This window comes from Mustelus asterias, chromosome 13 (assembly GCF_964213995.1).
Source record: "Mustelus asterias chromosome 13, sMusAst1.hap1.1, whole genome shotgun sequence".
Classification (NCBI taxonomy): Eukaryota; Metazoa; Chordata; class Chondrichthyes; order Carcharhiniformes; family Triakidae; genus Mustelus; species Mustelus asterias.
The window spans coordinates 2,338,887-2,364,016 of NC_135813.1; the positions used below are offsets into that span (position 1 = coordinate 2,338,887).

Below are 25,130 nucleotides of genomic sequence, written 5' to 3' on the forward strand. Positions count from 1 at the left end.
GGACGGCTCTATAAGGCAGGGTTTGAGCTGAAGCTCAGTGTGAGGCGTTGATCAGTTCCAGGCTCCACCTACGATGTCATGTTTGCTGAAAGTACAGATGGTGGCCTTGTCTCCGAAGGCAATCTTGCATTGATCATCTGCCCCGTAGAACAGGCCGGGCTTCTGGCCGGAAAGATCAGACTCTGTCGCTGGCAGATCGTCCAAACACATCGCTTGGCTTGTGCTGCCAGAATAAACATAAAAACAATTAATATTAACCAGACCTCAGTGTAACTAGTGACTGAGACAGAAATGCTGGAAAATCTCAGCAGGTCTGACAGCCTCTGCGGAGAGAGAATAGAGCCAGCGTTTCGAGTCTGGATAGGCCCTTCGTTAGAGTTGGAGGTCCAGTACTCACATTCACATTGCGTCTTTCAAAGCTGTAGGCCCCAACGTACTTCGCAATCAATGAAGTATTTCTCAAGTGTAGCCCCACTTGTAACACAGGAAATGCAATGGCCAATCTGCACACAGCAAGATCCAAACAGAGATATGATTGCTCACAGCAAAGTTCTTTTGTAGCGATGTTGGTTGCAGGGTAAATATTGGCAAAGAAACTGGGGAGGGGGAACACATCTGCAGTGGCAGTACCCCAGTGAGAGTCAGTGTGTGTGAGACCCGTACCCCAGTGAGAGTCAGTGTGTGTGGGACCCGTACCCCAGTGAGAGTCAGTGTGTGTGAGACCCGTACCCCAGTGAGAGTCAGTGTGTGCGGAACCCGTACCCCAGTGAGAGTCAGTGTGTGTGGGACCCGTACCCCAGTGAGAGTCAGTGTGTGGGACCCGTACCCCAGTGAGAGTCAGTGTGTGTGGGACCCGTACCCCAGTGAGAGTCAGTGTGTGTGGAACCCGTACCCCAGTGAGAGTCACTGTGTGTGGGACCCGTACCCCAGTGAGAGTCAGTGTGTGGGACCCGTACCCCAGTGAGAGTCAGTGTGTGTGGGACCCGTACCCCAGTGAGAGTCAGTGTGTGGGACCCGTACCCCAGTGAGAGTCAGTGTGTGTGGGACCCGTACCCCAGTGAGAGTCAGTGTGTGTGGGACCCGTACCCCAGTGAGAGTCAGTGTCTGTGGGACCCGTACCCCAGTGAGAGTCAGTGTGTGTGGGACCCGTACCCCAGTGAGAGTCAGTGTGTGGGACCCGTACCCCAGTGAGAGTCAGTGTGTGTGGGACCCGTACCCCAGTGAGAGTCAGTGTGTGTGGAACCCGTACCCCAGTGAGAGTCAGTGTGTGTGGGACCTGTACCCCAGTGAGAGTCAGTGTGTGTGGGACCCGTACCCCAGTGAGAGTCAGTGTGTGTGGGACCCGTACCCCAGTGAGAGTCAGTGTCTGTGGGACCCGTACCCCAGTGAGAGTCAGTGTGTGTGGGACCCGTACCCCAGTGAGAGTCAGTGTGTGTGGGACCCGTACCCCAGTGAGAGTCAGTGTGTGTGGGACCCGTACCCCAGTGAGAGTCAGTGTGTGGGACCCGTACCCCAGTGAGAGTCAGTGTGTGTGGGACCCGTACCCCAGTGAGAGTCAGTGTGTGTGGAACCCGTACCCCAGTGAGAGTCAGTGTGTGTGGGACCCGTACCCCAGTGAGAGTCAGTGTGTGGGACCCGTACCCCAGTGAGAGTCAGTGTGTGTGGGACCCGTACCCCAGTGAGAGTCAGTGTGTGGGACCCGTACCCCAGTGAGAGTCAGTGTGTGTGGGACCCGTACCCCAGTGAGAGTCAGTGTGTGTGGGACCCGTACCCCAGTGAGAGTCAGTGTCTGTGGGACCCGTACCCCAGTGAGAGTCAGTGTGTGTGGGACCCGTACCCCAGTGAGAGTCAGTGTGTGGGACCCGTACCCCAGTGAGAGTCAGTGTGTGTGGGACCCGTACCCCAGTGAGAGTCAGTGTGTGTGGAACCCGTACCCCAGTGAGAGTCAGTGTGTGTGGGACCTGTACCCCAGTGAGAGTCAGTGTGTGTGGGACCCGTACCCCAGTGAGAGTCAGTGTGTGTGGGACCCGTACCCCAGTGAGAGTCAGTGTGTGGGACCCGTACCCCAGTGAGAGTCAGTGTGTGTGGAACCCGTACCCCAGTGAGAGTCAGTGTGTGTGGAACCCGTACCCCAGTGAGAGTCAGTGTGTGTGGGGCCTGTACCCCAGTGAGAGTCAGCGTGTGTGGGACCCGTACCCCAGTGAGAGTCAGTGTGTGTGGGACCCGTATCCCAGTGAGAGTCAGTGTGTGTGGAACCCGTACCCCAGTGAGAGTCAGTGTGTGTGGAACCCGTACCCCAGTGAGAGTCAGTGTGTGTGGGATCCGTACCCCAGTGAGAGTCAGTGTGTGTGGGACCCGTATCCCAGTGAGAGTCAGTGTGTGTGGAACCCGTACCCCAGTGAGAGTCAGTGTATGTGGAACCCGTACCCCAGTGAGAGTCAGTGTGTGTGGAACCCGTACCCCAGTGAGAGTCAGTGTATTCCCATGAAGGAAGTCTGATTGAAAGTTTGAGAAAATAGAAAGGTAAAATGATCTTCTGAGCAAAGGCAGCCCGAGTGGGTGATATAGTTGATGAGGATCTGGTGATGCTCACTAATTCAACATGCCTGGCTAACTTGTGGCGATGTACATTACGCTGGTGAAAAGATGAAGAGAGCGTTACCTGAGGAACTTCACAAATTGTTCTCGGCTGCATTTGGACCAGGTCAGATCCACGCTGTTGTAGCCACCCTCTGCTGCCATGATGTGTGTGTTGTCAACGCAGTCGTTCCTCGTCCCATCATGGCTGATGCCAAAACTACCAAAGATATTGAAAGAAAATCTGCATTACCAGGGGAGGGATTGCATCATCTCAAATATAAAATAACTGAGACAGGCAGAGGGCTGGAAACACTCCGCAGGTGTGGTCGCGGCTGAGGGAAGCGGAAGAACCAGTTCATGTTCCTGGTCTCTGGTCACGGATTTTCCAGGATATTGACAAAGTCCCAAAGTGGGCGGGGAAAATGCCGTTTGACCTGCCGATGGCATTGCTGCTTGTTCCACTGTATCGTGCACCACCTTGTTAAAGATATGATGGGATGTGGTTTCTATATCAGATTCACCCATCTCACCGCGACCTCAGTCCTTCTGTAATTCAGGCACCATAATTAAAGGGTGCCTCAGCATAGAGCTCTCACTCTCTCAGGGATCAAAAAGTGCTGGAAAGTCATGGCCTCAAGAGGAAAGAAGCCTCGCTCGTCTGGCCATAGCAATGGCCTCAATGGCTTCATCCTGGGCTTCCAGGATCTCATCACCTTCTCCCCCGCCATCATTTCCTCCTGATCAGCTCCTTCGTCTCCTCATCGTCCAGGACCTCTATCTCCATTGCATCACCAAACTGTGCTCCACGCAGCAAGCAATAACGATGCGTGACACCCTCGGGGTGAGGATACTGGAATACTCTGCTAGATCTGCGAAGGCACCAGAGCCTCATTTTCAGCACCCGAATGGTCTCCACCAAAATCCGGGTTACAGCATGTGCCATGTTGTACTTACTCTCAGCTGGAGTCTCAGGCCGCCCGCCGCGTGGGCGTGGACTCATGGTGGGGGTAGGTGAGAGGACACTGGAGGGTGGGACTGCCGCGGGTGATTGGGTGGGGGAGAAGAGGCGAAGTGGGAGGGGGTGGGGATGGAATGCTGGGGATGATGGTGGGGGTGGGGGTGGAATGCTGGGGATGATGGTGGGGGTGGGGATGGAATGCTGGGGATGATGGTGGGGGTGGGGATGGAATGCTGAGGATGATGGTGGGGGTGGGGGGAGGGAAATGTATTCTTATTTGTGATTGGGGTGTCCTTTAAAAATGGCTCCCCAATCTCAGTGGAGCCAATTCTTGGCTCTGAGTTCCTGTCCGAGCTGAGTGACAAAACAAACCACAGCCACTCTTTTTAGTGTTAATGTGTCAAGATCTGGAGAGAAAACAGACCAATGGATCTGCAGAGTTTCTCGCCAGAACTGACACTTTGCCAATTCTGGTAAACTCATCCCCAAGGTGTTTTTTCTTCCGATGTCTTTCTCCTCAGAATTTGTCTCTTATGGACTCAGTCTTTCCCCACAGTGTCCATCTCTAACTTTCCCCTCCACAGTGTTTCCTACTCATTCCTCCACAGTGCCTCTATCTCTCACTCTCTCCTCCAGTACCTCTATCTCTCACTCACTCTCTCTGAGTGCCTCTCTCTCTCACTCACTCCCCGAGTCCCTCTATCTCTCACCCACACTCCCAGTGCCTCCATTACTCACTCACTCTCTCCGAGTGCCTCCCTCTCTCTCTCACTCACTCACTTCCTTGTGCCTCTATCACTCACTCACACTCCCCTGTGCCTCTATCTCTCTTCCACACTCCCCAGAGTGCCTCTACCTCTCAATCTCTGCTCCACAATGTTCCTATCTCCCTCCCACTGTCTCCCTGTAGCCTCCATACCAATAGACTTAGTATCTCTTCAGTTTCATTTGCTTCCCAAATCTTTCCATCCTTATTTAGCCTCACCCTCTCCCCATGGTCTCTCTCTTTCGAAAGAGCACATTTTATGTCATAGAATCCATGACTCTTAAATCTCCTTGTGGACTCCTTGAACGGAATAAATCATTTTACTCGGATGTTATTGATGTGCTGAAGCGGTCCCCCTGCACCCACCTGTGACCGATCTCATGAGCCATGGTGATGCCGAGATGGAAGCCTGTGTCTTCAGTTATCACACAGCTCCAGGAGCGGCTGCACAATCCACCCAGCTGTGTCACTCCACGGACCATCTTGTTCCCTTTGTCAGATTCCAGGTCAAATCTCAGAAAGACAGGAAATGGAGGCAATATGAACTTGTGCCTGTGTCAAAGTAGCCAACCCAACCCCAAACTCAATCACAACCCCAAACCCAACTACAACATCAATCCGAACTCAAATACAGCAACAGCCCAACTTCAACTCTGTTCTAACCCAGACACAGCTCCACCCATTATTACACCGTCCAATTTATCTACAATTCCAATTTTCCTGTAACCCCACACACAATTTAGCCCAGCTCAAACCTATCCCTAACCCAATCTCTAGTTTAGCGTTTAATGCTTCAATGGTTGTCACAGATATAGCAAGAGCTATCCCAGTCCAGCTGGGACCTTCCGTATGTCAGTACCCTGATTCACATATTGAAACTGTCTGATTAGGTCAGTACTTTGGCCAATGGCAAAACCGTTGAAGGTGGCAGCAGGTGAATACCCACACCACAGGATGGTCCATTTACTCACCCTCATTTTGAGGCCGTCACCATCAAGTTACTGCTGATTTTGATTAGTTAAAATCGACACCAATAGGCACATGAAGTAAAATCAGCACTATTGAGCTGACAGAAGCCAGTACCTGAAGGTGACACTCCCAGAGTGTATTGTTAGGCAGTACTCACAATACTAACAAGTGACTTGTTCAGTACCTGGTAACGTAGAGGACCAGGTCAGCGTGGAGTGGGTCCGAATCGTTCGTTGGGTTAATTGTTCGGCTCCATCTGCACAAGTCGATGAGTGATGAGGTGAGATTTCTGGTGATCGCCAGTCCCTGCTGTGAAAAGAAGACACTGTTGACTAGAAGTCGGCATTTTCTGATCGATGATCCCACTCACGCCTCAAGTCTCTCTGTGTCTAATTGATCAATATCACAATAATAACCAATTCTCTGAGGAAAACTCTGAGACTCTATGGGCAGACAGAGATTTCATGGTAAAGTTCCTAATTTCCCCTGAGTTCCACATTCCCTGTTCTCCACACTTTCCCTCTTCCTTGCATCCTCACTCTATAGAAATTGTGATATATCACGCTGGGCTCTATCTTAAATTTGATTCTAAGTGCTGGGTGGACTTGAAACTGGGAGTGTTTCAGATCCGACTTTTAGACCCGTTCTCAGGCGCCCCCCATACGCACTCTGCCTGAAAAAATATTTGCAATTCCAAATCACACTACAGAAGTCTGTGGGCAGGGCTTAATGCGCCCAAAATCCTGCTGCTCCGATCGGCACCTCCAACTGCGCATGCACAAAAAAGAAAATGATAGAATGTGGCCTCCAGCACTGTGGGGTTGAAAGTCTCACAGTCTGGGCAGCTCAGAGTTCAAGCAGTTTAATTCCAAAATGAATTGAGGAGTAAATTTACTAACATTCTAAGATGCCTTTGGAGAAGCAGCTCTAAGCTGAGTATGGAAGCTGCTTGAGAGGGATTTTAATTCAAATCTGGGCATTGCTGGTTTGTGGTGTGATGGTCAACTCGATATCAAACATCACCTGATTGATTCAGGAGCCTCACTCTGGCCTGGTGGTCTCTGCTGCATTTGCTGCAGAGGAAGGCAGTGGCTGAGGAGGGGCAGTATTCGCTGGATTCCACTTTCTCAGGGACTTCTCCTTGGCCAGCTGAGCTTTTCATTTCTGCTCACCTCTTCCAAACAATCAGCCACCAGAGGTCACTGCCTTCAGCAACACCCTCCTAGTTGTCAGTGTCAATACCCACCATCTTCATATCTCTCTTGTCGATGCCAAAGAACAAAGAGAACAGAGAACAGTACAGCACAGGAACAGGCCCTTCGGCCCGCCAAGTCTGTGCCGACACAGATTCCTCTCTAATCTAATATTTTCTTGCCTCTACGTGGTCCATATCCCTCTATTCGCTGCCTATTCATGTATCTATCCAGATGCATCTTGAACGTTGTTATAGAATCTGCTTCCACCACCTCCTCCAGCAGCACATTCCAGGCATTCCTTGTAGCGGATGGATGAGTATCCATAAGTCAGGATCCAGTGGCCAGTTCACAATTCAGAAGGTATTTGGGTTTCCAGGCATCATCCATCTGATGAACTTGGCCAAACCAGCACAGATGTCATTGGCTTAGCAATGAGTGACTGTTGATGAGAATTAGCCAGCTCCAGGACCTCGGACTTGGTAGCCTTGTCCTGCTGCAAGATGCTGTGAATCCATTTGAGTGAAGGAGGAAACTATTCAGCCTTTTCTCCTACCTACCATACGTAGTCCAGATCTCAGCAATGTAGAGGCGTGCACTGAGGAGGTAAGCTTGGTAGACTCACAGTTCAATGTTCTCAGTCAGGTTGCTGTTGTTTGGACATAACAGTTGTAAATTTTATGATGCACACGTTGATTTCAGCATCTAGTGACAGATTGCTGGTGATTGTGGAGCTTAGATTTGTGAAGCTATCAACAACCTCCAGTGTCACATTGTTCAATGCTGATTATGGTGGTGTGGCAATATCCTGAATGATGACATTTGTCTTGCTGATGCTGATGGTCAAACCAAACTCTGACCATTTCCCACTGATGGTGTTCCTCGGAATGCATTACTCATGTGGCATCACCAGCCCACAACATCTCTCTGATGAGGATTAGCTTGGAAGGATGTGCTGGGCCTTGGAAAGGGTCCAGAGGAGGTTCACAAGAATGATCCCTGGAATGAAGAGCTTGTCGTATGAGGAACGGTTGAGGATTCTGGGTCTGTACTCGTTGGAGTTTAGAAGGATGAGGGGGGGATCTTATTGAAACTTACAGGATACTGCGAGGCCTGGGTAGAGTGGACGTGAACAGGATGTTTCCGCTAGTAGGAAAAACTAGAATCAGAGGGCACAACCTCAGGCTAAAGGGACGATCCTTTAAAACAGAGATGAGGAGGAATTTCTTCAGCCAGAGACTGGTGGAACTCTTTGCCGCAGAAGGCTGTGGAGGCCAGGTCACTGAGTGTCTTTAAGACAGAGATGGATAGGTTCTTGATGAATAAGGGGATCAGGGGTTATGGGGAAAAGGCAGGCGAGTGGGGATGAGAAAAATAATCAGCCATGATTTGAATGGCGGAGCAGACTCGATGGGCCGAGTGGCCTAATTCTGCTCCTATGTCTTATAGAACATAGAACATAGAACATTACAGCGCAGAACAGGCCCTTCGGCCCACGATGTTGCACCGACCAGTTTAAAAAAAAACTGTGACCCTCCAACCTAAACCAATTTCTTTTCGTCCATGAACCTATCAACGGATCTCTTAAACGCCCCCAAACTAGGCGCATTTACTACTGATGCTGGCAGGGCATTCCAATCCCTCACCACCCTCTGGGTAAAGAACCTACCCCTGACATCGGTTCTATAACTACCCCCCCTCAATTTAAAGCCATGCCCCCTCGTGCTGGATTTCTCCATCAGAGGAAAAAGGCTATCACTATCCACCCTATCTAAACCTCTAATCATCTTATATGTTTCAATAAGATCCCCTCTTAGCCGCCGCCTTTCCAGCGAAAACAATCCCAAATCCCTCAGCCTCTCCTCATAGGATCTCCCCTCCATACCAGGCAACATCCTGGTAAACCTCCTCTGCACCCTCTCCAAAGCCTCCACATCCTTCCTGTAATGTGGGGACCAGAACTGCACACAGTACTCCAAGTGCGGCCGCACCAGAGTTGTGTACAGTTGCAACATAACGCTACGACTCCTAAATTCAATCCCCCTACCAATAAACGCCAAGACACCATATGCCTTCTTAACAACCTTATCTACTTGATTCCCAACTTTCAGGGATCTATGCACACATACACCTAGATCCCTCTGCTCCTCCACACTATTCAAAGTCCTCCCGTTAGCCCTATACTCAACACATCTGTTATTCCTACCAAAGTGAATTACCTCACACTTCTCCGCATTAAACTCCATCCGCCACCTCTCGGCCCAACTTTGCAACCTGTCTAAGTCTTCCTGCAAACTACGACACCCTTCCTCACTGTCTACCACACCACCGACTTTGGTGTCATCAGCAAATTTGCTAATCCACCCAACTATACCCTCATCCAGATCATTAATAAATATTACAAACAGCAGTGGCCCCAAAACAGATCCCTGAGGTACACCACTTGTAACCGCACTCCATGATGAATATTTACTATCAACCACCACCCTCTGTTTCCTATCCGCTAGCCAATTCCTGATCCAATTTCCTAGATCACCCCCAATCCCATACATCTGCATTTTCTGCAGAAGCCTACCATGGTGAACCTTATCAAACGCCTTACTAAAATCCATATATACCACGTCCACTGCCTTGCCCCCATCCACCTCCTTGGTCACTTTCTCAAAAAACTCAATAAGGTTAGTAAGGCACGACCTACCTGCCACAAAACCATGCTGACTATCACCTATCAATTCATTACTCTCCAAATAACTATAAATCCTATCCCTTATAATTTTTTCCAACATCTTGCCGACAACAGAAGTGAGACTCACCGGTCTATAATTCCCGGGGAAGTCTCTGTTCCCCTTCTTAAACAATGGGACAACATTCGCTAACCTCCAATCTTCTGGTACTATACCAGAGGCCAACGACGACCTGAAGATCAGAGCCAGAGGCTCTGCAATCACTTCTCTTGCCTCCCAGAGAATCCTTGGATAAATCCCATCCGGACCAGGGGATTTATCTATTTTCAGACCCTCCAGAATATCCTGCACATCCTCCTTATCAACTGTAATACTGTCTATTCTACTCCCTTGCAACCCAGTGTCCTCCTCAGCTATATTCATGTCCCCTTGCGTGAACACCGAAGAGAAATATTGGTTCAATGCTTCACCAATCTCCTCCGGTTCCACACATAACTTCCCTCTGCCATCTATAACTGGCCCTAAACTTGCCCTAACCAACCTTCTGTTCTTGACATACCTATAGAACGCCTTAGGATTCTCTTTAACCCTATCCGCCAAAGTCTTCTCATGTCCCCTTTTAGCCCTTCTAAGCTCGCTCTTCAACTCCCTCTTAGCCAATCTAAAGCTTTCTAGTGCACTACCCGAGTGCTCACGTCTCATCCGAACATAAGCCTCCTTTTTCTTTTTAACCAACAAAGAAACTTTTTTGGTGCACCACGGTTCCCTAGCCCTACCAATTCCTCCTTGCCTGACAGGGACATACCTATCACAGACTCGCAGTAGCTGCTCCTTGAAAAAACTCCACATGTCGGACGTTCCCAGTCCCTGTAATCTCCTAGTCCAACCTATGTTTCCTAATTCTCTCCTAATAGCCTCATAATTACCCTTCCCCCAGCTAAAACCACTGGCCCGAGGTTCATGCCTATCCCTTTCCATCACTAAGGTGAACGTAACCGAATTGTGGTCACTATCACCAAAATGCACACCAACTTCCAAGTCTAGCACCTGGTCTGGCTCATTTCCCAGCACCAGATCCAATATAGCCTCACCTCTAGTTGGCCTGTCTACATACTGAGTCAAAAAACCTTCCTGCACGCTTTGAACAAAAACTGACCCCTCTAACGAGCTAGAGCTATAACAATTCCAGTCAATATTAGTCAAGTTAAAATCCCCCATAACAATTGCCCTATTACTTTCACTCCTAAGCAGGATTGACTCCGCAATCCTTTCCTCAACCTCTCTAGAACTTTTAGGAGGTCTATAAAAGACTCCCAACAGGGTGACCTCTCCTCTCCTATTTCTAATCTCCGCCCATACTACCTCAACAGATAAGTCCTCATCAAACCTCCTCTCTGACACTGTGATACAATCTCTGACCAATAATGCTACCCCTCCCCCTCTTCTACCTCCTTCCCTACTTCGACTAAAACATTTGAACCCCGGGACCTGCAGCATCCATTCCTGCCCCTGCTCTATCCATGTCTCTGAAATAGCCACAACATCGAAGTCCCAGGTACTGATCCACGCTGCAAGTTCACCCACTTTATTGCGAATACTCCTGGCATTGAAGTATACACATTTCAAACCCTGCTCCACCCCACCTCTGCAATGCCGTGCATTGCAGTCCCCATCCATGCATCCCTCACTTTCAGCCCCACTACTCAGGATCCCTCCCCCCCCCCCGAATCAGTTTAAACCTCCCTGCATGGCCTTAGCAAATTTACCCCCCAGGATATTGGTCCCCTTCTGATTAAGGTGTAGACCATCCTTCTCATAGAGGTCACACCTTCCCCAGTACGAGCTTATGGTCTTATGGAACTCAGGCGAGTGGGACGGAACAGTTTTCTGTCAATGTAAATGACAGCGGCAAAGAGATGAATATGTCAAAGAGTGCCGACAGCGGAGTGCAACCCTGTTTGATCTCAAAGGATTTGGATGTTGCCCATCTTCTGTCTTGGAAAGAGGAGATCACCTAGGGCAGCTTTGGCCAATCACTCACCGGTGGCTGCCTTTGTTGTAAACTCCGGAATTCCCTTCCTAAACCTCACTGACTCTTTCTATTGCTTTAACATGCTCCTTAAAAAATATAACCAAGGTTTTTGGGCACCTGTTCTAATCTCTCCCCAGGTGGCTAGATATAAAGTTTGATCATTGCTCCTGTGAAGTGCCTTGGGACATTGTTATTATAGAGGGTGTTAAAGCTGCCATCTAAAAGCAAGTTGTTGGTTGGTTGAATTGATCGGCGGTTCCTTGGAACAAGACTCATACCTCGGGCTGTGTCAGGATAACCATCTTTGTCAGGTGGACCCGTAGCTGGGAGCCCAGGGAGGCGTCTCGCAGTAGCTCAGCGGCCTGCGGGAAACATAAGGGCATAAGTGACCATTCAGGAGTAAAATCTATCAGTAGTCAGGGAAGGTGGAGACATCTTGGGTTTTGAAATGTGAACAGTCTGATTGACACCTCAGGCTTTCCATAGTCATGTGACCGTGTCATATGTCTGCCTCGGGAGGCAGTCGCCTTCAGATCAGTTCAATAAAAGCCTCCCACAGAAACACACTCATTACAACTTCTGTCCTCACGCTTGCAGCATGGGGTGTCAGAGAGAGGCAAAAATAGATTTTTGAAATCTGCAAAAGGAAAACAGAGATCCCAGGAACACAGAAAGATTCAAAATCTGCAAACAGCTGCTGAAAAGAACAAAGGAAAACAGGCAAAGGCTGCAAGAAACAAAATAAAAGCACACACAGGCTGCAAGTGAAATTATTAGCTGCAGAGAACCAGGAAATAGAGATAAAGGTTGTAAGTGAATTACTGAGTGAGTAAAAATGACTGCAGTAAATTTTCCAATCCCATCTCCAGTTGAAAAATGATGCATGGCAAAACTGGAGTTTTTCCAACGACAATGGCAAAACTATGGGATTGCAACAGACTTAATTAAGAAGCCTGAAATGATAACCACGGCTACACTTTTAACATTGCTAGGGGATGGTGGAGGGAACTGTTACAAAGTGTAAACCACCCCAAATCTAACAGATGAGCAAAGAAGAAAGATGACAGAGAACTTGAAAGCCTTGAACGCACATTTTAAAACTCAAATGATTGTTACATATGAACAATATGTATTCAATACTACGGTTCAGAGTAAAAACAAGACCATTGAATGGCTATCAGAGTCATGTGAATTTGCACAGCTAAAGGATGATCTGAATGAAGATAGATTGAAATCATAGAAATCATAGAAACCCTACAGTGCAGAAGGAGGCCATTCGGCCCATCGAGTCTGTACCGACCACAATCCCACACAGGCCCTACCCCCATATCCCTACATATTTACCCGCTAATCCCTCTAACCTACGCATCTCAGGACTCTAAGGGGCAATTTTTTTTTTTAGCATGGCCAATCAACCTAACCCGCACATCTTTGGACTGTGGGAGGAAACCGGAGCACCCGGAGGAAACCCACGCAGACACGAGGAGAATGTGCAAACTCCACACAGACAGTGACCCAAGCCGGGAATCGAACCCAGGTCCCTGGAGCTGTGAAGCAGCAGTGCTAACCACTGTGCTACCGTGCCGCCCCTTGGTTGTAGGAGTGAGAGCAAGTCCACCAAAAGATGAGAAACTGATGCTAAAGAAGGTAACAGATACGTGCTGAAATGCAGAAGTTGTGAAACGTCAGCGAGGGTATATCCCCTGACTGACCGGACTCACTGCACCCGCACTCCCCTGACAGGCCGCACTCACTGCACCCGCACTCCCCTGACTGACCGCACTCACTGCACCCGCATTCCCCTGACTGGCCGCACTCACTGCAGCCGCACTCCCCTGACTGGCCGCACTCTCTGCACCCGCACTCCCCTGACTGCCCGCACTCACTGCAGCCGCACTCCCCTGACTGGCCGCACTCACTGCAGCCGCACTCCCCTGACTGGCCGCACTCACTGCACCCACACTCCCCTGACTGGCCGCACTCACTGCAGCCGCACTCCCCTGACTGGCCGCACTCACTGCAGCCGCACTCCCCTGACTGGCCGCACTCTCTGCACCCGCACTCCCCTGACTGACCGCACTCACTGCACCCGCACTCCCCTGACTGCCCGCACTCACTGCAGCCGCACTCCCCTGACTGGCCGCACTCACTGCAGCCGCACTCCCCTGACTGGCCGCACTCACTGCACCCACACTCCCCTGACTGGCCGCACTCACTGCAGCCGCACTCCCCTGACTGGCCGCACTCACTGCAGCCGCACTCCCCTGACTGGCCGCACTCACTGCAGCCGCACTCCCCTGACTGGCCGCACTCACTGCACCCGCACTCCCCTGACTGGCCGCACTCACTGCAGCCGCATTCCCCTGACTGGCCGCACTCACTGCACCCACACTCCCCTGACTGGCCGCACTCTCTGCACCCGCACTCTCCTGACTGGCCGCACTCACTGCAGCCGCATTCCCCTGACTGGCCGCACTCACTGCAGCCGCACTCCCCTGACTGGCCGCACTCACTGCACCTGCAGAGCAGGTGATAGATTTTGCTGAGGGACAGTGCAGGCCGAAAGAGCTGGGCATTTGCAAAGGGCAGGAGTGCAGCAGGCATGGGAAAAGAATGGCTGTTGAATGTGAGGAAGCAGTGTTTAACTACAACAAGCTGAATCATTTTGCACCATCTATTAAGGGGCCCAAAGTCACTCACAATGTTCAGGTTGGTGAGGATGTAACGCTCTGTGTCTTGTTTGTGGAAGTTGTACACATCATGCATCACCACAACCAGCAGCTCCAGATGTTTTGCAACCCTCACTGAGCGTCTCGTTACCAGCAAGGACTTGGGTCGATCTGCAATGTTGAAACAGGGCAGGATATTCAGTGACTGGTCTGCTGTAGGTGACTGGGTAATTAGATTAACATGCAACCGGTTAAGCAAACGGCAAATTGAATTTAACACGGAACACAAGGACAGGAAGAAGCCACTTGATCCTCGAGTCTGTTGATATTTCAATAAGAACAGGGCTGATTCCCTGACATCCTCTCAACAAACATCTATTAATTATAGTCTTGAATCACAGTCTTTGGGGCAGAAAGATCCAGAATTCCACTACCCTTTGTGTAAAGAAATGTTTCCTAATTTCCCACTTAAATGGTCTGGTCTGAATTTTAAGAGTTGTTCTGAGGGGACAGTTTCTCCATATTTAATCTATTAATCGATTTTTCATTTTAATTTCTTTTGGTTCGATCATTGCTTAATTTTGATGACAATTGTGTATTTGCAGACACGGAACAGGATTAAGTTCAGATCTGATTCCCTCCATAGTCATCAACCTCTGAATAAGCATCTGGCTGCAGCCCTGAGGCGTTTTGACTCTGTACCTCAAAACGCTGGCAGAACCTTGGGGAGGAAGGAAGGAAATTCAACTCTATTTATTCCCAGATCCCACCCAGGCAAATATCTCTACTCAAGGAAATGAAGAAATGCATTTATAGTGCGCCTTTTGCAATCTCAGCACAATCGACAGCCAATGTGAAGTAGAGTCATGGTATTAATGCAGGGAATGTGGCAGCCAGTTTGCACACAGCAAGATCCCACAAACAGCAATGCGGTAATGAGGTAATGTTTTAATGATGTTGATTGGGGGATGAATATTGACCAGAATGCAGGGAGATCTCTCCTGCTATTCTTCCAAACAATGCCGAGGGATCTTTTACATTGTGCTGAGACAGAAGCAAGGCTTCTGATGAAAGAAAGCATCTCTGACAGTGCTGGGCTCCCTCTGTAATGGCTCTGGGAGTGCTGGGCCCAATTCTGTGCTATGTCCCAAGAGTGGAGCCAAAACACACAAGCTTCTGGCTCCAAGATGAGTGCCCATGGAACCAACTGCTGGCTGGAAGCTACCAGGCTCAACCTCTCAGTCAGCAGGTTTCACCCAAGACTGTGCCAAAGAGGTGACGCACAACCATAGCCCTGCATATTGTTTTAACGTCTTACCGTCATTAGCGGCACTCTGGGCTTCATCATACAGTGGATAATGGAATGCAACAAGAGGTATAATATCCTCTCCACCTCCATCTGGTTTCAGATCCTTTGGGTGAATGTAAATCCTCTTGTCCTTTGTAAATATCAGTGCATGCTACAGGGTGGGGAGGAGTGAAATCAGAGTATTAGCTCCAAAAAAAAATTACAAGCATTACTGTCTTCAATTTAGAACTAGTTCATAGCTTCTGCATACACGTCACATCTTTCCAAATAATACTGTACATTGAGGAATAATTATTAATACAGGGCACTGCGTAGAACACCCTACTCTTCCTCAATAGAGTGCCAGGGGATATCTTACATCCACCTGATTGGGCAGACAGAGACTTGGTTTAATGTCTCATCTGAAAAATGGACTCCAACAGTGCGGCACTCCCTCAGTACTGACCCTCTGACAGTGCGGCACTCCCTCAGCACTGACCCTCTGACACTGCGGCACTCCCTCAGTACTGACCCTCTGACAGTGCGGCACTCCCTCAGCTCTGACCCTCTGACAGTGCAACACTCCCTCAGCACTGACCGTCTGACAGTGCGGCACTCCCTCAGTACTGACCCTCTGACACTGCGGCACTCCCTCAGTACTGACCCTCTGACAGTGCGGCACTCCCTCAGCTCTGACCCTCTGACAGTGCGGCACTCCCTCAGTACTGACCCTCTGACACTGCGGCACCCCCTCAGTACTGACCCTCTGACAGTGCGGCACTCCCTCAACACTGACCCTCTGACAGTGCGGCACTCCCTCAGTACTGACCCTCTGACACTGTGGCACTCCCTCAGTACTGACCCTCTGACAGTGCGGCACTCCCTCAGCTCTGACCCTCTGACAGTGCAGCACTCCCTCAGCACTGACCGTCTGACAGTGCGGCACTCCCTCAGTACTGACCCCCTGACAGTGCGGCACTCCCTCAGTACTGGCCCTCTGACAGTGCGGCACTCCCTCAGTACTGACCCTCTGACAGTGCGGCACTCCCTCAGTACTGACCCTCTGACAGTGCGGCACTCCCTCAGTACTGACCCTCTGACAGTGCGGCACTCCCTCAGCTCTGACCCTCTGACAGTGCAGCACTCCCTCAGCACTGACCGTCTGACAATGTAGCACTCCCTCAGTACTGACCCCCTGACAGTGCGACACTCCCTCAGTACTGACCCTCTGACAGTGCGGCACTCCCTCAGCTTTGACCCTCTGACAGTGCAGCACTCCCTCAGTACTGACCCTCTGACACTGCGGCACCCCCTCAGTACTGACCCTCTGACAGTGCGGCACTCCCTCAATACTGACCCTCTGACAGTACGGCACTCCCTCAGCTCTGACCCTCTGACAGTGCAGCACTCCCTCAGCTCTGACCCTCTGACAGTGCAGCACTCCCTCAGCTCTGACCCTCTGACAGTGCAGCACTCCCTCAGCTCTGACCCTCTGACAGTGCAGCACTCCCTCAGCACTGACCCTCTGACAGTGCAGCACTCCCTCAGCTCTGACCCTCTGACAGTGCAGCACTCCCTCAGCTCTGACCCTCTGACAGTGCAGCACTCCCTCAGCACTGACCCTCTGACAGTGCAGCACTCCCTCAGTACTGACCCTCTGACAGTGCAGCACTCCCTATGCACTGCACCAGCAATATCAGCTGGATTATGTACTCAAGTTTTTGAATGGAAATTGAATCCATGTTGTCCTGATTCTGAGGTGAAAATGCTGCCCATTAATCCACAACTGACAACCCAGGATTGTCTGGCTCAGTTTAAGAGTTCTGTGTTGTTCGCTGCCAAGTAGTTGGAGTTTTTTGCATTGTTTGGGGATCAGTGTTTGAGTTGATAGCTGCATTAATACTCTGTTGGTCCAGCTCTGAATGAAATACCCCAGTTTCTGAGCGAATGAGCATGTCTCACGGGCGTTTGAAGCATCAGCGAGGGGATTAGTTTGTGCCGATCACGATAACAACATTTAGACACACAAACTGACAGAGTTTGAGTTTAAATCCAGTTTTAGTGCTCACCAGTTGACTGTGACAGTAGCTGGAGAATGCTCGAGCTCCTGGGGGCCAGACTAACTCCCCATTGTGAACACAGTCCTCGGGTAATCGTCTGATGACACTGAATGAGGAGTTGAAGACTTGATGGACAAAGGACAAGTCGGAAGCCAATCTGTGCTGGGCAGAGAATCGCAGCTGATACACCTCTCCCAAGGTCTCCAGGGTACACAGCTCCTCCTCACAGGAGTGCCTCTGGATCAGACCCCGGCATTGACACCGGATGCTTGCTGGAGCTGATTCTGTAATTTAAAAATTACAAACCAAACACTGACATGTGATTGTACTGTGCAGCAAGTCATACAATCACGTGACACATCAAACATCCCATATTCTACACTCAAACCTAGAAAAATACACAACAGAATAAGGTATCAATTCCCCAACCCCTTCCCATTCATACCACTGTACACAATCCAATGGATCAAACCCCTTCCCATTCGCTCCCATTGGACACAATCCCAATGGATTAAACTCCTTCCCATTCGTTCCCATTGTACACAATCCCAATGCATTAAACCCCTTCCCATTCACTCCCATGGCACACAACATCCCAATGGATCAAACCCCTTCCCATTCACTCCCATTGGACACAATCCCAATGGATTAAACTCCTTCCCATTCGTTCCCATTGTACACAATCCCAATGCATTAAACCCCTTCCCATTCACTCCCATGGCACACAACATCCCAATGGATCAAACCCCTTCCCATTCACTCCCATTGGACACAATCCCAATGGATTAAACTCCTTCCCATTCGTTCCCATTGTACACAATCCCAATGCATTAAACCCCTTCCCATTCACCCCCATGGTACACAACATCCCAATAGATCAAACCCTAATGATCTAGTTATTAACTGAATGAACAAAGGAAATTTGCCCCTCATTCAAAATCTTTCATAATGATGAACATCTCGATTTAACCTTCCTTGTGTAATGAGCCAGTCTCCAGTCTCTTTGCTCTGTTGAAGTCCCTCAACCCTGTTGTCACCTTGCCAAGTGATGCTCAATGGTCAAACTCTAGCATAACGTATCATTAGTGCAGGTTCAATCGCAGCACGTTGTACAGAAGGCTAAAGTTGGCGAAATCATTAAATGTAAAATAAGATGTAAGATGACATTTTCAAGTTCTTTACAGCCAATGAAGAGCTTTTTGAAGTTTAGTCACTGTCGTAACATGACAACAAATATCCAAGACACCACCGTCACCATCCCAAGTATGTCCTGTTTTCACTGGAAGGACAGATTCAGCAGATGTGCGGCACAGTGGGAGGGAGTTTCCCTGGGAGTTCCCAGCATTGACTCTGGGCCCAATGAGGTATTTTGGCATCAGGTCAAACATGGGCAAGGAAATCACCTGCTGAATACCATCTACCACTGATGACTCAGCACTCCCCCATGTTGAACACCACTTGAAGGAAGCACTGAAGTTGCAAGGGCACAGAATGGACTCTGGATGGGGGACTTCACTGTCTATCACCGATTGTGGCTGGGTAGCTCCACTACTGACCAAGATGGTCAAATCCTGACAACGTATCTGCTTGACTGGGCCTACAGCAGGTGGTGAGTGTAACAGCAACAGTGAAGGTACTGCTGGACCTTCTCCTCACTAATCTACCTGTCGCAGATCCATCTGTTTATGACAGTATCGGTAGGAATGACCACCATACAGGCCTGTGGAGATAAGTCTCATCTTCACTATGAGTATATCATCCATTGTGCAAAGTACCGCTGTGCTAAATGGGATAGATTCAGAACAGTTCCAGCAGCTTAAAACTGGGCATCCATGAGGCTCTGTTGGACATCAGCAGAAGAATTATATTCACTCTGTTAGCACATGGCCCGGCATATCTCCCACTCTACCATTACCACCAACCCTGGTTCAATGAAGAGTGCAGGAGAGCATGCCAGGAGCAACACTAGGCATACACAAAAATGAGCTGTTAACCTGGTGAAACTACAAGACAGGACGACTTGCATGCCAAACAGAGGAAGTAGTATGCAATAGACAATCCCAGCAATCCCACAGCCAATGGATTAAATCAGAGGTTAGCAGTCCTGCCACACCCAGCCGATTGCAACAAGAAAGATCCTGGAGATGGTTTACATCAAAGCAAGCCTATCGCTACACAAGGACCTCACCAATCCACCTGCTGCTCGACTCCCATCATGCTGTATGGTGAAGATCACCAGGACAAGGAACAGCAGAGGCTCTGTGGCAGCAAGAACGGAACCAACATGCCACCATTAAAAACCGGATCCGACAGCCCGCCCACCCAGCACCAACCTGCCACGCCAATACTGGGCACCCCTCAACCGTTTCCGCACTGGCCAAGGCCTTTATGCAAAGAGTCTGCACAAGTGGGGCCGTGCAGGGAAGTGGGACTGCAGCTGTGGTGCCCCTCAGTCAATGACTCACATCACTGAAAACTTTCCCCCTGACAGAGTTCAGTGGAAGGCACAGAGAGCTCCATTTAGCCACTGCAGGAGCTATTGCCTGGCTTGGTGATTACTGCACTCGCTAAAAACAAATACAGTCATAAATGATGATGGACAATTAAACAATAAACAGGAGGAGGAGGCTCTACAAATATCCCCATCCTCAATGATAGGGGAGCCCAGCGCATCAGAGCAAATGATAAGGCACTTGCAACAATCTTGAGTCAGAAGTGCTGAGTGGATAATCCACCTCGGCCGCCTCTGGAGGTCTCCAGCATCACAAAATCCAGCCTTCAGCAAATTTAAAGTAAAAAAGTAAAGTAAATAAACTTTTATTTTTTTAAAAAGCCAGTCTTCAGCAAATTTGATTTGCAGCTAGTGATATCAAAAACAGCTAAAATCACTGGATACTGAAAAGACGACAGGACCCTGAAAACATCCTGGCATTAGCAGTGAAGACCAGCCAAGCTGTTCCAGTACAGCTACAACATTGGCATCTACCCAGCGACGTGGGAAATTGCCCAGGAATGTCCTGTACACAAAAAGCAGGACAAATCCAACCCGGCCAATTACCACCCAATCAGTCTCCTCTCGATCATCAGTAAAGTGATGGAAGGGGTCATCGACAGCGCTATCAAGCAGCACCTGCTCAGCAATAACCTGCTCAGTGACGCCCAGTTTGGGTTTGGCCAGGGTCACTCAGCTCCTGACCTCATTACAGCCTTGATCCAGACACGGACAGCATTTTACCGAGTGCGAAACCAAGGGGCACTAAAAAAATGGGTATCCAGGGAAAACTCTCCGCTGGTTGGAGTCCTACCCGACACAAAGGAAGATGGTTGTGGTGGTTGGAGGTCAATCATCTCAGCTCCAGGACATCTCTGCAGGAGTCCCTCAGGGTCAGTGTCCTCGACCCAACCATCTTCAGCTGCTTCATCAATGATCTTCCTTCCATCGAAAGGTCAGGAGTGGGGATGTTCACCGATAAGGCTATGGGCCAAGTGCTGGTAAATGTTTTTAGAACATAGAACATAGAACAGTACAGCACAGAACAGGCCCTTCGGCCCACAATGTTGTGCCAAGCTTTATCTGAAACCAAGATCAAGCTATCCCACTCCCTATCATCCTGGTGTGCTCCATGTGCCTATCCAATAACCGCTTAAATGTTCCTAAAGTGTCTGACTCCACTATCACTGCAGGCAGTCCATTCCACACCCCAACCACTCTCTGCGTAAAGAACCTACCTCTGATATCCTTCCTATATCTCCCACCATGAACCCTATAGTTATGCCCCCTTGTAATAGCTCCATTCACCCGAGGAAATAGTCTTTGAACGTTCACTCTATCTATCCCCTTCATCATTTTATAAACCTCTATTAAGTCTCCCCTCAGCCTCCTCCACTCCAGAGAGAACAGCCCTAGCTCCCTCAACCTTTCCTCATAAGACCTACCCTCCAAACCAGGCAGCATCCTGGTAAATCTCCTCTGCACTCTTTCCAGCACTTCCACATCCTTCTTATAGTGAGGTGACCAGAACTGCACACAATATTCCAAATGTGGTCTCACCAAGGTCCTGTACAGTTGCAGCATAACCCCATGGCTCTTAAACTCCAACCCCCTGTTAATAAAAGCTAACACAAAATAGGCCTTCTTCACAGCTCTATCCACTTGAGTGGCATCCTTTAGAGATCTGTGGATATGGACCCCAAGATCTCTCTGTTCCTCCACAATCTTCAGAACCCTACCTTTGACCCTGTAATCCACATTTAAATTAGTCCTACCAAAATGAATCACCTCACATTTATCAGGGTTAAACTCCATTTGCCATTTTTCAGCCCAGCTTTGCATCCTATCTATGTCTCTTTGCAGTCTACAACAGTCCTCCACCTCATCCACTACTCCACCAATCTTGGTGTCATCAGCAAATTTACTGATCCACCCTTCAGCCCCCTCCTCTAAGTCATTAATAAAAATCACAAAGAGCAGAGGACCAAGCACTGATCCCTGTGGCACTCCGCTAGCAACCTGCCTCCAGTCCGAAAATTTTCCATCCACCACCACCCTCTGTCTTTGATCAGATAGCCAGTTACCTATCCAATCGGCCAACTTTCCCTCTATCCCACACCTCCTTACTTTCATCATAAGCCGACCATGGGGGACCTTATCAAACACCTTACTAAAATCCATGTGTATGACATCAACTGCCCTACCTTCATCAACACACTTAGTTACCTCCTCAAAAAATTCAATCAAATTTGTGAGGCACGACTTGCCCTTCACGAATCTGTGCTGACTATCCTGGATTAATCCGCATCTTTCTAAATGGTCGTAAATCCCATCCCTAAGGACTTTTTCCATCAATTTACCAACCACCGAAGTAAGACGAACCGGGCTATAATTACCAGGGTCATTTCTATTCCCTTTCTTAAACAGAGGAACAACATTCGCCATTCTCCAGTCCTCTGGCACTATCCCTGTGGACAGTGAGGACCCAAAGATCAAAGCCAAAGGCTCTGCAATCTCATCCCTTGCCTCCCAAAGAATCCTAGGATATATTTCATCAGGCCCAGGGGACTTATCGGCCTTCAGTTTATTCAAAACTGCCAGTACATCCTCCCTCCGAACATCTATTTCCTCCAGCCTATTAGCCTGTAACACCTTCTCTTCCTCAAAAACATGGCCCCTCTCCTTGGTGAACACTTTAAGTATTCATTCATCACCTCGCCTATCTCTACTGACTCCATACACAAGTTCCCACTACTGTCCTTGACCGGCCCTAATCTCACCCTGGTCATTCTTTTATTCCTCACATAAGAGTAAAAAGCCTTGGGTGGGAGTTCAGGTGTTTCTCGTGTGTCAGTACAGACTCAATGGGCTGAAGGGCCTCTTCTGTAATTGTAGATTCTATGATTCTATCATTGAACATTGCTCAATATCGTTCATAAAAGAGCAAGCTCCCACAAGCAGCTTTGTGGTAATGGCCAGAAAGTCTGCTTCAATAATGTTGGGGAGGGATAAATATTAACCAAAGACTCAAGAACTCCCCTGATCTTCTTCAAAATAGAGTTGTGGGATTTTTATACTCCCAGAAAAGAGGGCAGATTAGATCTTGGTTAAATGACTCATCTAAAAACGGCGGCTCTGACAGTTCGGCGCTCCTTCAGTACTGACCCTCTGACAGTGCGGCACTCCCTCAGTACTGACCCTCTGATAGTGCGGCACTCTCTCAGTACTGACCCTCTGACAGTGCGGCACTCCCTCAGCACTGACCCTCTGACAGTGCGGCACTCCCTCAGCACTGACCCTCTGACAGTGCGGCACTCCCTCAGCACTGACCCTCTGACAGTGCGGCGCTCCCTCAGTATTGACCCTCTGACAGTGCGGCACTCCCTCAGTATTGACCCTCTGACAGTGCGGCGCTCCCTCAGTATTGACCCTCTGACAGTGCGGCACTCCCTCAGTATTGACCCTCTGACAGTGCGGCACTCCCTCAGCACTGACCCTCTGACAGTGCGGCACTCCCTCAGCACTGACCCTCTGACAGTGCGGCACTCCCTCAGCACTGACCCTCTGACAGTGCAGCACTCCCTCAGCACTGACCCTCTGACAGTGCGGCACTCCCTCAGCACTGACCCTCTGACAGTGCGGCACTCCCTCAGCACTGACCCTCTGACAGTGCGGCACTCCCTCAGCACTGACCCTCTGACAGTGCAGCACTCCCTCAGCACTGACACTCTGACAGTGCGGCACTCCCTCAGTACTGACCCTCTGACAGTGCGGCACTCCCTCAGCACTGACCCTCTGACAGTGCGGCACTCCCTCAGCACTGACCCTCTGACAGTGCGGCACTCCCTCAGTACTGACCCTCTGACAGTGCGGCACTCCCTCAGTACTGACCCTCCGACAGTGCGGCACTCCCTCCGGACTGACCCTCTGACAGCGTAGCACTCCCTCAGTACTGACCGTCTGACAGTGCAGCACTCCCTCAGTACTGACCCTCTGACAGTGCGGCACTCCCTCAGTACTGACCCTCTGACAGTGCGGCACTCCCTCAGCACTGACCCTCTGACAGTGCGGCACTCCCTCAGCACTGACCCTCTGACAGTGCGGCACTCCCTCAGCACTGACCCTCTGACAGTGCGGCACTCCCTCAGCACTGACCCTCTGACAGTGCAGCACCCCCCCCCAGTACTGACCCTGTGACAGTGCGGCATTCCCTCAGTACTGACCCTCTGACAGTGCGGCACTCCCTCAGCACTGACCCTCTGACAGTGCGGCACTCCCTCAGTACAGACCCTCTGACAGTGCGGCACTCCCTCAGCACTGACCCTCTGACAGTGCGGCACTCCCTCAGCACTGACCCTCTGACAGTGCGGCATTCCCTCAGTACTGACCCTCTGACAGTGCGGCACTCCCTCAGCACTGACCCTCTGACAGTGCGGCACTCCCTCAGTACTGACCCTCTGACAGTGCGGCACTCCCTCAGCACTGACCCTCTGACAGTGCGGCACTCCCTCAGTACTGAGCCTCTGACAGTGCGGCACTCCCTCAGCACTGACCCTCTGACAGTGCGGCACTCCCTCAGCACTGACCCTCTGACAGTGCAGCACCCCCCCAGTACTGACCCTGTGACAGTGCGGCATTCCCTCAGTACTGACCCTCTGACAGTGCGGCACTCCCTCAGCACTGACCCTCTGACAGTGCGGCACTCCCTCAGTACAGACCCTCTGACAGTGCGGCATTCCCTCAGTACTGACCCTCTGACAGTGCAGCGCTCCCTCAGTCCCACATAAGAGTGTCAGCCTCGATCATGACAAGTCCCTGGAATGGGGCTTGGAGGTTCAACCTTTGCACATAGAGGTGAGGAAGAGGATCCCAGTGAGCCACAGCTCACACCTTGGCACCGGTGTCATTACAGGTCAATGCTGAGCTGATCACATTGGATCTTGCCAAATGATCGAGAGCTTCACATTTTTAGGTGTCCAGATCACCAACAACCTGTCCTGGTCCCCCCTTGCCATTGTTATCATTAAGAAAGCCCACCAACGCCTCTACTTTCTCAGAGGACTAAGGAAAGTTGGCATGTCAGCTACAACTCTCACCAACTTTTACAGATGCACCATAGAAAGCATTCTTTCTGGTTGTACCACAGCTTGGTATGGCTCCTGCTCTGCCCAAGGCCGCAAGGAACTACAAAGGGTTGTGAACAAAGCCCAGTCCAACCCTCAAACCAGCCTCCCATCCATTGACTCTGTCTACACTTCCCGCTGCCTCGGCAAAGCAGCCAACATAATTAAGGACCCCACGCACCCCGGACACACTCTCTTCCACCTTCTTCCATCGGGAAAAAGATACAAAAGTCTGAGGACACATACCAATCGACTCGAGAACAGCTTCTTCCCTGCTGCTGTCAGACTTTTGAATGGACCTACCTCGCATTAAGTTG

At 50.0% G+C, this 25,130-nt stretch overlaps 2 protein-coding genes across 2 annotated transcripts in view; one reads left to right on the forward strand and one right to left on the reverse strand.

Moving 5' to 3' along the window:
- Nucleotides 1-25,130, forward strand: part of rexo4 (REX4 homolog, 3'-5' exonuclease) — a 211,832-nt gene that overhangs the window by 149,215 nt on the left and 37,487 nt on the right. The gene's annotated exons all lie outside the window — the stretch shown is intronic.
- adamts13 (ADAM metallopeptidase with thrombospondin type 1 motif, 13) overlaps nt 1-25,130 on the reverse strand; it is a 78,559-nt gene that overhangs the window by 52,355 nt on the left and 1,074 nt on the right. The window contains exons 3-10 of the mRNA XM_078226155.1: nt 17,209-17,483; nt 15,170-15,311; nt 13,883-14,022; nt 11,461-11,544; nt 5,458-5,582; nt 4,671-4,817; nt 2,663-2,797; nt 73-223 (exon numbers count right to left, since the gene is read on the reverse strand). Coding sequence (XP_078082281.1) covers nt 73-223; nt 2,663-2,797; nt 4,671-4,817; nt 5,458-5,582; nt 11,461-11,544; nt 13,883-14,022; nt 15,170-15,311; nt 17,209-17,483 — 1,199 coding nt within the window. The remainder of the gene's footprint in view (nt 1-72; nt 224-2,662; nt 2,798-4,670; nt 4,818-5,457; nt 5,583-11,460; nt 11,545-13,882; nt 14,023-15,169; nt 15,312-17,208; nt 17,484-25,130) is intronic.